The sequence below is a fragment of the Pangasianodon hypophthalmus genome, chromosome 1 (assembly GCF_027358585.1).
Source record: "Pangasianodon hypophthalmus isolate fPanHyp1 chromosome 1, fPanHyp1.pri, whole genome shotgun sequence".
In the NCBI taxonomy this organism is placed as follows: Eukaryota; Metazoa; Chordata; class Actinopteri; order Siluriformes; family Pangasiidae; genus Pangasianodon; species Pangasianodon hypophthalmus.
Genome location: NC_069710.1, coordinates 3,828,783 through 3,841,911, shown reverse-complemented (window position 1 = coordinate 3,841,911; position 13,129 = coordinate 3,828,783). Strand labels below are relative to the sequence as shown.

The 13,129-nt window shown below is 40.4% G+C and overlaps 1 protein-coding gene across 1 annotated transcript in view; it reads right to left on the bottom strand.

Moving 5' to 3' along the window:
• si:dkey-22o22.2 (neural-cadherin) overlaps positions 1 to 12,887 on the bottom strand; it is a 108,049-nt gene extending 95,162 nt beyond the window's left edge. Inside the window, exon 1 of the mRNA XM_026914300.3 lies at positions 11,721 to 12,887. Within this exon, the coding sequence (XP_026770101.3) occupies positions 11,721 to 12,663 (943 nt within the window). The 5' untranslated portion in view covers positions 12,664 to 12,887. The remainder of the gene's footprint in view (positions 1 to 11,720) is intronic.
• Between the last annotated feature and the right edge of the window lie 242 nt (positions 12,888 to 13,129).

The window sequence follows — 13,129 nt, the reverse complement described above, 5'->3', positions numbered from 1 at the left end:
ATAATCAATCTGGCTCCATGAAACCAGGCTGAGATTGGGTGTGTGAAGTACACCAGAGTGCCGGCTGTACTGAGACAGCGCTTCCTGTCCACACTTAGAGTGTTTATGACCTGATGGACACTGGGCACTATTAGCACTCCATTTCAGAAAAATGATTGGAGAAACATATGAGCAATCAGTGAGCCAGAGACATAAAACTATAATCCAAAGTTTTACAGTGGGATATTTAGGAAACAAAAGAAACCCATTCAGAAAAAGAAAAAGGTCTCATCACTGAACCTGTATTATAAGTGTATGGCATGTGAGTGGGTCCTGTCTGTCTATGGCCAATCACAGAGATAAAAAAAAAATATTTAAGGCAAAGCGAGAGAATGCAGAATATGGCCTAACAAGCTGTACACTTCTCCACAAGGATTACTCTGATCATTGGCAAAATTTTCGACATTTTGCCCTCTCAGAAGAAAATGGTAATTAAGTGACACCGTTTAAGTGTCCTGTCTCCTTACGGTGAACAAACTGCCAGCCACATTCACCAAATCAAAGATAAAGTATCCAGGTTTCCACAGACCAAGTCCTGCTTTCAAGTCCGGTTAAAGCTGCATTATATATAAGCTCACATAAAGCTGTCGCTATGCAGTCGAGCCATCAAGGAGACCACATCTTTTTTTTCTATTCTTTTGAACACGGGCTGCCTGTGGGTTAACTGCCCTCTATTACACCGTCATCTGGCAGAAATGTGAGGTAAATTACTCTGACCCGTCTCGCCCATGCTGAGGAGCTTAAAGCCAGCATCAGTTTCTCATACAACAGGAAGCCTGGGAAAGAGGAATGCATCCAATCGGTGCTAGATCTTCAACCAAATCTTTACTTAACACTACATACTTTTCCAGGGTGTGTCGACTTCCTCTGCAGGAGATGCAGCAAAACATAACCTGTTTGTGTTTGCTTAGGGTCGTTAGTCAGGGTCATCATGAATCCAGAGCTTATCCCAGGAACACTAGGAGCGAGGTGGGAATACATCCTGGATGGGATGCAAGTTCATCGCAAGGCACCGTGCGCACACACTCGTTAACTCCTATTAATAATTTAGAGTAACCTGCATATTTTTTGTGAGGTGGGAGGAGGAAACAAGAACAGGAAAAACTCTATACAGACAGTAACTGGAGACAGAATTTAACCATTGACCCTGCAGCTGTGAGGACACAACACTACCCACTGTACCACCATGCTACCCAGACATTAATAAGAATATTTTAAACAAAAGACAAGGACTGAAAATTTTACCCCTTACAGAAACTTCATCTTCATGAGACTAGCTGTGTTGCCTTCACATGCTTCTCAGAGACAGCCTCCAATTTAATACTGCTGATTTTCAGATGTGTATAAACTAAAGAGATGTTTGCATATTGATTTTTGCAGCCTTTAAATCTTTAAAAAAGCATGCTTTTGGCAGTTTGTTTTCTTGCTTTGAAGTGTGCATCTTGGAAGGGGGTGCTTCAAAACAGTATGCAAATGATCATTCATGGCTATAATGCACTCCTGTATGAAATTAGTAATAACACGGGGGGGATTTTCCTGCCACGCTTTCACTGCCACATAATTCTGATTTTGTGTCTTAATTCTGTGAAACTGTAGAACTAACTTTGCAGGATATGTTGATACTTTTCCCTTTCCTTTCTAATTTACACTTCATCAGTAATGCCACTATACTCCCACATCCATTCTTACCAGCACTGCTCCCTTATACACACAGCAACAGCCAGCTGGAGTTACACTCTCAGCGATGGCAATTAATATGTGCAATATGTATGTGAGCATGTGTGTGTCAGTTTATGGCTGCTACACACTATAATCAGGTGTGTCCCCAGTTGTGTACTCAGGGCTTGGAAACAGGTGTTCTTTCACAAGAAGTTATGTATGTGGGTCATGGCATAAGGCAGAATAGAGTGAACGCAGTGTGCTCATTTGTTCCCTACTCACCAGGACATTGACGGAAAAAGAGAGAAAAAGAAACAGAGAAACAAAAAGGATTCAGAAAGGCCTCCAGCCCAAATACACGCCAAGCACCAGCATGAAAATATCTAATGATCTAATTAATTCTTAAAAAATGTGTATGTGCTAGGTTCCTATTCCTAAGGCTCCTAAAGTGGCTGCGCCAAAATCAGACACTTGCAAACATTCAGCAGATAGAGTAGAAAGAGAGAAAAAGAGAGAAAGATGAGAGAAACACCACAGATGTGAGTCGTAAACAGAGCTTGCCTAATTACTGAGAGTCAGTGCTTTAGCTTGCTCGTTTTGCAGCCGCAAAGGGGGGAGAAAACATGCTGATCACACAAACCATAACACAACAGTAGGTGTACAAATCAGCCAACCTATAAAATTTTCATGTTAATAGACCAGACTGTCCAATAGCATGAGGACAGCATATGAACATTTAAAATCCAACCCGAAAGAGTAAGAGAACAAGTACAGGACCAAGAAAATCTACCCACAATTCTCATATTGGTCTGTTCTGTTTGTATCAAATCAAAGTAAAGAAGGCAAGTAAACCTGAATGCAATGACAAAGGTCTCGCTCTGGCTAAGAAAAAAGCAAGACCAACAGCACACCGTGTCTCAGCTGGTGATCCCCAATAGCAAGAGCTACACTTCCTAACTCCAGAGACTATTATATAACAATGAAGGCTGCAACATTTTCCAGTGGTCACAGTTTCCATATCAGGAAAAACAATCACTTCTTATTGATCTCCTCATGAAAGTGGGTTGGAAGAGAAATCCAAAGCTCTGTTGTTCACGCCATTATTTTTAATCTCATTCATATAACTTCAATCAGCTAACAACACCAGCTGCCTACCCAGATAAATGGTGTTGCTGTTGAAATCCCAGATCAGTGCTTATAAAACAAGAGTGCAATTTTCTTTAGCATGGAAGTAAGCGACTTCCAAAAGAGAGGATAAAAAAGACAAAGTGACATTGCTCTCTCTCTCCAGGAATTAAAATAAATCTGAGCCAGCATGACCAATTTACAATTTAGATAAAAAAAACACTGGTGGCCCTGTGTGCCTTGGGCTCAGTGCAGTTTAACCCAGACTAAGAGAAGCACTGATGACCTTGTCCTAGTTCATCATTAAAACTGCTCTGGGCCACTCTGTGTATCCTGTCGATAACCTATTATAGCACGATGGAGGAGATGGCTGCTGCACTGCCATGAAGTTCAATTAGCAGAAAGGAGGGGATGTGGACAATGAGATCACAAAATGACTGTGACTGAGCAAGCAAGTAAGCGGACCAAAGGAAGGCAGAGGAAGAGAAAGAGAGAAAAGGAAAGAGTGAAAGAGAGAGGAAAAAAATACATAGTTTTTTTATGGACTAGCCATTGAATTAGTCATTAAATGTCTTTGCTCTATGTGTACAATATGAGCAATATTCCACAAAATAGTTTCTCATTCAGAACCCCCAATGGTACAACTTGCTTGCAGAAATAATTACTTGCTTAATAAATATTTAATAATGTACACCAATACTGGACACTTGAAGAAGCTGAGTTACTGTAGATTTACCACTAGTTTGAACCAGTCTGGCCATTCTCCTCAATGGATTTTTCCCCCACACTATTCTGTGTAAACTCTGTAGACTGTTGTGTGTGAAAATCACAGGAGATCAGCAGTTTCTGAAATACTCAAACCAGCCCATCTGGCACCCATAACCATGCCACAGCCGAAATCACTGAGATCACACTTTTTCCCCTTTCTGATGTTTAATGTGAACATTAACTGAAGCTCTTGACCTGTATCTACATGATTTTATGCATTGCACTACTACCACATGATTGGCTGGGGTACAGGTGTTCCTAATAAAGTGACTGGTGACTATATATTTCTTTAAATATTTAATACTTAAGAAATATTGCCATTTGTAATGTTTTATTAAGCTTGAAAAAGTGTTTATAGACCTATAATAATCATATAATTTTAAAGATACTTTAGAATAACAGATGTCCTATAATGGGTCTGGCTTGTTTCTTAATTTCTGACTTTTTTTCTGCTGACATTTTTCTGGCCCAGACATCAGCTCCACCTCTAGCCAGAACAAAGCTCAGAACAAAGCTCAGCTTTGACCCTTCTATAAAAGCCAATTTGCAAGATATGCATAGTTTCCGCCGAGGATGTAGGGCTGGTTGCCGGAAAGAGAAGGCTATGCTTTAACAAATCACAGAATAAAAAGCAACACCGTGACAAAGGACTGGTTCTGGCTATTTAAAAAAAAAAAAACTAAATTTACAAAATTATACTAGAAGCCCGCAATGTGTCAGTTGTTGATTCACAATAGTAAGAGCTATACTCCATAACTCCAGATATTATTACACAATGATGAAGGTTGCAAAACATTTTCCAGGGTCCCAATTTCCATTTAGTCACTTCTTATTGATCTCCTAATGAAACTGGGTTTGAACAGACGTTACAATTTGCCTCACGTGCAGCAGAGTACTCTAAAACATACATAGTGCCCCTTTAAAGGTGGCATTTTAAATCGGTGCTGTAGGGCTCACCAAGGTTGCTTTTTTCCTTTAAAAAAGAGCAATTGCTCTTGCTTCTTGCCTCAGCACCAAGTCTCTGCTGATATGTCTGCCTGACTGACAGCTCTCACCTCACTGCTGGCAATCACAATACGCAACTACAACCTAGACACACACGCGCACACACACACACACACACACACACACACACAGCCTGGTTCTGCCTGCAGCCTTCACCACCAGTTCACAACCCTCCCTGAAACTATGTCTGGCCTGCTCTCATACTAACACTGATTTAAAGAGACGCAAACATCTCTCCAGGGCTTCATTTACAACCAAAAAAGACCAGTTTGCTTCTTTGCAAAAGACGTGTCCTACAGTCATTTCTCCCCTCCAAATACCCTAATGCCTTCACCCCAGTCAACACACAGACACACACACACACACACACACGGTATAATTTTCAGAGTGCCTCGGTGCGAGTTGAAATCTCATGTGGACATTTCTATAATGGCTGTCTATACAGCATGTGAGTGCAGGATCACAGGCCAGTCCTGAGGCTAAACATAGCAGATGGGAGAAGAACTAATTGTACAAACTAAATAAATCTAATGAGACATTGTGGTCTGCAGAGCCTCTGGGCACCAAAATTCCTTCTGTCATCTAAATGTGACACTGAAGGGCACACCAACAGAGAACATTCCAGTTGGAAAAACGGACACTGCTTTTATATTGATGATCTGTTCATCTGTTTACAATTTCATCATATTCTCCATGAAGGAAGCTTAAGCTGTGTGCATGTGTTCTGGTAACTTAATAAACCAAATAACCCTCCAGGAATGACTGCGTGGCTGAGCATCTTCTTGGACGTTGAGTGAGTGACACATCTAATCAGCTGCCTGTGGCTGTCTCACACATACAGCAGGGGCAAAAACATTCTGTTTTCATACTAAATAGATATCACTCTATTCCAATACTCGTGAATATGGCTATAACTTACATGGCTATACCTGTAAAATTTACTGGAATTCCAAGTTTTTACAAATGGTATTTCTGTTTCTTGTATTATTACAGTAATTTCTTTTCCAGCAATCACTTGACTGTGGTGGCAAATTAAGCATCTAAAAAGCAATCTCTTTTTAGATGCTTAATTTATCTCTTTTTTTTTTGCTGCATACCTTCTACATCATAGTTCACTGCAAAGGTCTGGAACCGATTTGATGATAATGAATGCCATCAGCATTTTCAGCATCATATTTCTGTGTTTCTAGCAGTCACATGACATTTGCGGTCCAGATCATGGTGGAAAACTATCCAACATTATACCAAAGCTTATAATTACATGAGAATAAACAGTAGCTGGGTACAGCCTGTGTACCTGGCTAACTAGCTTAGAGACTTTCACTAGAAAATGACCTAGTTAGCAATAGAATTGTACATAATGGATTTTCATAGGATTTAAAATGTTGTCATTTCAAAGAATACAATAAAATGAGGTGCTCCATTTGGGCTTAGCTGAAATTTCTGGTAAGCCAGATTTTTGCCATGCTGTAAACTTTATGTACTGCACGAACGTGATTCAGCTCTCCATTCACAGCTCTAACAAAAAGAAGGTGTGCGAAAAGCCAACAATTTGTTCCGTCCTTTCTCCACTTTTTTCTGTCGCTTGGTGTACTCTTCACAGTAGGTTTCTGGGAATTTAATGGAAGCTGCCAGGCTTCTTGAAGACCTGAAGACATCTCTGATTCCTGCTGGCCACAATGAGGAAGGCACTCTTCTGAATGACTGAGTGTATGTGGGAGGCGAAAAGGCACGTGGCTCTTATTATACCTACAGTACACTTACATCTGTGAGGCGCCAGAAACAAGAAGGAGGATTGGAAGATAATTGGGGGCTTGAGTCACAGAAAGGGCACTAGACTCTGACAAGGAGGTTTGAGTGAGATGTAGGCTTTGTTGTGAGCATATGAGCCTTGTCACTAACCCTCCTCAGTGCCCTGGACCTCTTGCCACACTGGAGATAATAATGTACGATAACTAGGCACAGAACAGACGGAAAATGCATGAGCAAATTGGCAAGGTTTGCTAACTCTAACTATGTGCAGTGATTATTTGTGGTGTGAATCTTGTCGGCAAGAAAGGAAGTATGGATTATTTCCAGCCAGATGCAAATCTAATAAGGACTAACTCTGCATATTTGTTTATGCGGAGCTCATTTGAGAGGAACTTGTGCATATTTTATCTTTATTGTATTTGCCTCACAGTCTCAGTGCTTTTGTATTTCATCACAAATTTTCCTCAGCCTCCAACCTCCCTTCCATATCACCCCAGGCAAGCTCTTCATGCAAAGTGTTTTCTGCATTCCCGGAAAGATAAAGTGGTTCTTCGCAAGGATTTTCTAACTTTCATGGGCGCTGTGCTACCTGGAGGGGGTGAATAAAGTGCTTGTAGGAGCACAGCATGGAGAAGCCTCTGCGCATTCAGCATACAAGCCATTATCAGTGTTTACTAAGGCAATGCAGACACCACAGGGATGGTCTTTATGGGGATTAGAAGGCTGCCCTGGAGTCCTGAAGAGGCACATTGCATGCTAATGCTAGTGCGGGTAATGGAGCAGGACAAACTGTTAACCCCCTGCACTCTATGAGCAGCTTGTTAATTAAATGGTATCTGACACTGGAGTGAATCAACCACATCGTGTCTGCCATCTGTAACTGCACATATACGTGCATAGAGTTCGTCCTGAGCCATGGGTGTAGGAGAGTTGGATATGCTAGACACTTGGAAAGCAAATTAGTGACCATGTTTCATGTGTTTACACAAACAGACTGTGTTACATTTAAGGCATACAATGGTTTCTGTCGTAATTACCTCCCAGAAGACTTGTGTGTTGGCTTGGTTTCACCATGTGTGTTTGGGGAGACCATCCTGCAGGCCACATCGCCGCACTATACAAACTACAGAGTAAACCAACGGCCAATGAGATGCTGTTTCTGCTGTTCAGATTTCTCACCACTCTGCTAAGGGCACCATCCTGTTGTGCTGTGTTTAAAGTCACAGATCTGTTCCAACAACCACCAAACAAACCCGCAACATCAAAAATTTTGGCAAACTAAACATAAAGTGACAAAGGTGAACAATATCAAAAGATTAGAGACCTGTGTAGTGCTAGGTTTATGGAGTTAGGATCATGCCATTAGAATTTAAATGTAAAAAATCTGAATTAGAATGGTTTTACTTGGAATTTAAAACTTAATTTTGAATTGAAATTGAATTTCATGGCTTGCAAAACAGCAATCTAAAATCCGAAACTGAATTTTAGGCTTAAAGGTGTGACCGAACATTTCAAAATGCATGCTTGCAAGTTACCCAGATGTTCTTTTGAAAGCAAACCTAAAAATGTGAATTAATAGAGGCTAAATGTTTTTTAGAAATTGATTATGCTCCTACTTCGTTTTGAATTTCAATTGTTCAAACACACACACACACACACATTTAAGCGTGAAATTCATTTTAGAGTTTAGACTGCACTTTCGCAAACCACAGAATTTAATTTCAGGTCAAAATTCAATTTCATATGATACAAATTCAAAATAATAACATTCAAATTAATTTTTTTACATTTAAATTCAAATTTCTAAGGACATGATTAGTATACTCACTAATCAACAGAATAATTAATACTTAATTACAGTGAGAAAAGACTGGTCATTCTGATTTGAAGATATATACATCTATTGGAATATAGGCTTGAAGGCTTAATTTACAATGAAAGAAAATGTAGTTTTCAGTTGATTTGAAATTGTAAAAGAAGAAGATGCAGTAGAACTATTTTGTATCTAAATTGGCTGTGATAACTCATGTTTTAAATATTGAGCTATCACACTGTTCACAACTATCACTTCAATTTACGCAAAGGAAAATGCCATGGAAGAGGCTCAGCTCATAGAAGTAATAAACTGATCTCTAGTTCTACATGCCAGAGCAGGTAGACTACGTGTATATAAACTGCCAGACATTTTGGTGAATATGAAGACTGATGAGCTTGTAGGTGAATATTATATGTAATTAAGCACCCCAGAGTTTCTCTTGTAAACTTGTCATGAGCCATAACCTGTTCAGCCTCTGAATTCAGAAAACAATCGCTACTCCCTGACTGCAATCACAATCTAAGTCAATTGAACTCTCATAATGACGCATATGGCCATGACATACAAAAATAAACCCTCGTGTCCCACACAATAACAGTGTGTACTGGCCTGGAGAAGGTATTTGAGACACCCAAAGCATATGTCCCTGGTGATTTCCAGGTGGGTAAATACTGCTGATTTATCCAAACAAACAGTGAGTGTAGGCTCACATTTTGGATCCTGATTAATAAAGTAAGCCTGACATGTCCCAAACTCCTTCATCCAAACTTACACTCGCAATTAGTTGGCCTCATCATAATATTTACACTAACCCTATATCAGTTTAGCCAACATGTCACAATTTATTCATATTAGTGGAGTGACTATAGCCAGGACTGTATTGTACTTCTGTTCGTTGTATCAATACTGTGATTATACGACCAACATAATATAGGAAGGAATAACTAAGCAGACAACATCTGTTGAAAGAATGTCACAAATAAACACCACAAGCTCATCTAGTCAGAGTTACAGTAAAAGAATACACGCTTCTTATGTGAAATACTAAATTACTGCTTAAGTTTAGGTGTTATAAACCACATATAAACAAATAATAATTATGTTCTTTATTGGTGTTTATTTTACCAGCTACCAATGATAATCCCTAGCCCAATCTACAGGAGAGTGTGGAAAAACACCAGGTGATGGGGAAAAAGTGCCAGATGTGGCACATTAACAGTTCAGATTCAACAAGGTGACAGCACTGACAGAACATTCAGATGGAGCCAGCTTTTTTCCATGAGTGTAGCTCAGTATTATCAACACCTATACAATGCTGTTGAATGCTCAATTCTGATTGGTCAGATGTCGGTGATAAATTTTCCATGACAGCAGCAATGACAATCGTTTCAGACGCAAGGCAAATTCTAGTACGTTATCATTTCTATAGTAATAACGTCTTTGCAGGGACTTGTATGGCGGATGCTACACATAAACAAATTTTAAAAACATGTGTAATGGCTGATGGTTAATTTCTCTAAAGAAACATTTATTTAGTATTTTTGGAAGGAGTCTCTAGTGTTAGTGCTTTGTCAGAGATCAGAGGTAAAGCTGTAACTTTTCTGACAGTCTTTAAAACAGAAGACACTGTGTTTTTGTGAATTCTCGTTAACATGACAACCTGAATTTTTTTGGTCTTATTAAGATAGAAAAGGTGAGGCTGCTGAGGCAACGGCTGTTTATCGCTGTTAGTGTTACAGGTGTAAGTGTTACAGGAACTAACCTGACATTAGTTAACGTTAGTTATCCTGACATTCCACAATGTTAAACGTAACTATAAACAGACAGGGCATGCTATTAGTGGAAAATTATTTAAATTAAAACCTGAACTTCCTGAGCTACATGAAGAAAACAAATGAGAGGACTCAGAGCTTCATGATATGGCCAAAATACTATCCTGTAATTATATGGTAACATATCAAAATATGTTTTTCGGTATATATAAAAAAAAAAAACGATTTGTAATCCCATGATGTTTCATGATAAAAGACTGACCTGAATTATTCTGACAAAACTTATTTCTGTTTATTGGATCAGTGAACGCCATGATTCATGACAACACCTACATAACACTCATCAGGAACAGCTGCACAATAAAATGCTTATCATACACAATGAAATGATGAATCTTTAGAGAGGGCAGCTGCATACTGCACTGTTCTGCATATTAGATGACATTTTGATAATCATTAAGAAAAACAACACATTGCGCAGTGCCAGCCTAGAGCATCATATCAGTTCATGCAGCTGTATTGATTACTTTATCCGTCATTATTTTGGAGCCAATAAACAAAGGGTTGTACAACTTTACAGAAAAATAGTGACTTTCTGGTAGAGGTGGGGAATACCATGATATGCTATTGTTATAATAATTATATTACAGTATGCTTTTACAGCATATTTTTGTCATCAGTACTTGCATGTCAGTGTAGGTGGAAGGTATAACAAAAAATATCATATCATGATATTTGAAAACATTTCTACAACACATGATACCATATGATATGGATGGACAAATCAGACTAGCTTGAATCATTAGTACAGGGTCAGATTTGACCTTTTTTTCAGTCTGATTTACTGTCAGACTTCATGCTTCATAAGTGTGTACTGTTGACTAACACATATTGTATATTGGACACAGCTTGTCTTAAAGCATGCTGCCATCACATGATGTTTCTTATAACAGAAGCCTGCAGAGAGCCAGCTTAGTTGTAAAAGCATGTCAGTATAGGCATCAGGTATCATCCCATACCCAGAAAAAGTGGGATTGGTCCATCTCTAACTGCATAGTAACAAGTAGCTGATTGGATATTAGTCAATTCTGGCATCAGGCTTTATTGTATTTGCCATTTTTTTGTATTGTTACATCTTAAATATTTTATTTTTGTAAACCTGAATTTAAATACCATTGAATTTTAGGCTTCTAAATATGCCACTTCTGCACTACTGTTTTGCTGGTGCCCAAAAAAAAAAAAAAAGAAAGAAAGAAAGATATATTATAATGAATATCATGCACTGTGCTGTTTTCTGATGTTGTTCTTTTTTTTCCTTCTGATGTTACCAAAGATGGTGTAATTTATTGAAAGATTAGGCTCTATAGTACAGCAGTAGCACAGTAGCAGAATGAGGTTTTAGGCACAGTCCATCCCGTGGACTGATTGGGTAACAGCTGTCTAACCACAGGCCGAGCTGGTTGAACTGGTAGACCATCTGTGCCAGCTGGTAAGTTATTTTCCAGCTTCTTTATTGCTTGACTACAATGATCAATAAAGGTTTTTAGATTTTTCTAATTGTCTCACTGGCGTGTTTTTTTCCCAAAAACTACTTGTCTGTGATGATGCATTAGCTGTGGTAATGAGCTGTGTGTTTCCTTTCATTTCTACCAACACTTACCAGCTGGCACAGATGGACTACCAGTCTGATCAGCTCAGCCTGTGTTTTGGCAGCTGGTACAAGCTGGATGTTGCAGCAGGGATGTTGCTGGCCATGGAGACAGGAGGCAGAAGTGCAGCCTTACCTCTGGCATTTAGGATTTTCACCACCACCTGTATGGAGGAAGTGAGCTGATGCATTAAGTAGACTCGTCCAGTTTCCCGCTCCACGCGCACTGGTGAACCCGCTTCCGGTGACAGCACCTCGAAGCGCTTCTCCTCAAACTTCTGATCCGGGACAGTGAAGATCACATCTCCTGCTTCGGCGTATTCTGACAGCGCTACAGTGTAGCTGAGCTCCTCAGAAACGGCTCTGGTTCTTCTTGCTCTGCTTTGCTTGGCTGTTAGTCGCGCGCTTGTGACTACGATGTGAAGTTGGAGCGGTTCACTCTGCAGCACTACGTCTCCGTGGTCTCGCGCGTAAACCGGGACGCTCAGGTTGCTGGGCGCGTGCACCGAGCGGACCAGCACAACCTGACCGGTTTTAGGAACCACGTGTATGTTTGGGTTTGGAGACGTGATGAACGTGATCGCACCGTTTCTCCCTGCATCCCTGTCTCGTGCGCTTAGGCGGAGCAGCTCGCTCCCTACTGCTGTTAATTCATCAATCTCGATCCTTTCGCTTGTGGTGATGAACTGCGGCGCGTTGTCATTTTTATCCAGGACCTCGATACTGATGGCCACTGCGCTGATCGCGCATCCTGGGAAAAGTGCACTCACTTCATACCTCGACTTGAGTTCCCTGTCCAAACTTTTAGCGGTTTTCAGGAGGAACCCTGTGTCTGGAGAGTAGAAGAGCGAGAAATCGGACGCGTTTTCCCCGAGCAAAGCGCTTCTGAGCCCCGCTGAGCCCGACTCACTGCACTCGCGTCCAAAACGCAAAACTACAGAGCCGACAGGCGCGTTTTCTTCAACTTCCTCATAATAAACCACTGGATTTGCGATCACGACAGAGAACGACAGAAAAACAGCCAGAAAACCTGCATCCACACATCCTACAAGTTTCATCTCTCGTCGTCGTGTCTTCATGCTGAAAGTATTTCTGTCACTTTTTAATACAAACCCAACATCCGTTTTGCATGAATATTCTAAATTGTAAACTTTGTTCCTAAGTGTACGCAAATGAAAAACAGAAAACTACAAATAGTTCTGAAAGTTTAAGAAGCAACAGTACCAAAAAAAAAATCAAGCCAGCTGTTTAAAACGAAAAGACGTTGTGGTTTGTGTCTCCGACCGGCATCATTCAACTCTGAGGTGCAGCATCCCCTGGTCCACAGCAGCTCAGGCTCCATGTGGTCCTCGGCCCAGCCCACAAACACTCAGCCAATCACAACGCGTGAAGGCAGAACCTCTCCGTTCAGCCCCGCCCACACGGTCGGACAAGGCGCTGCTTAACTATGCACGAGCGAGCGTTAGGGCTCCTCATTTCAGTATTCATAACCCCCGCCCCTTTAAACGGTCACCTCCTCAAATTACTGTCTGCTCTTTAAAGAGT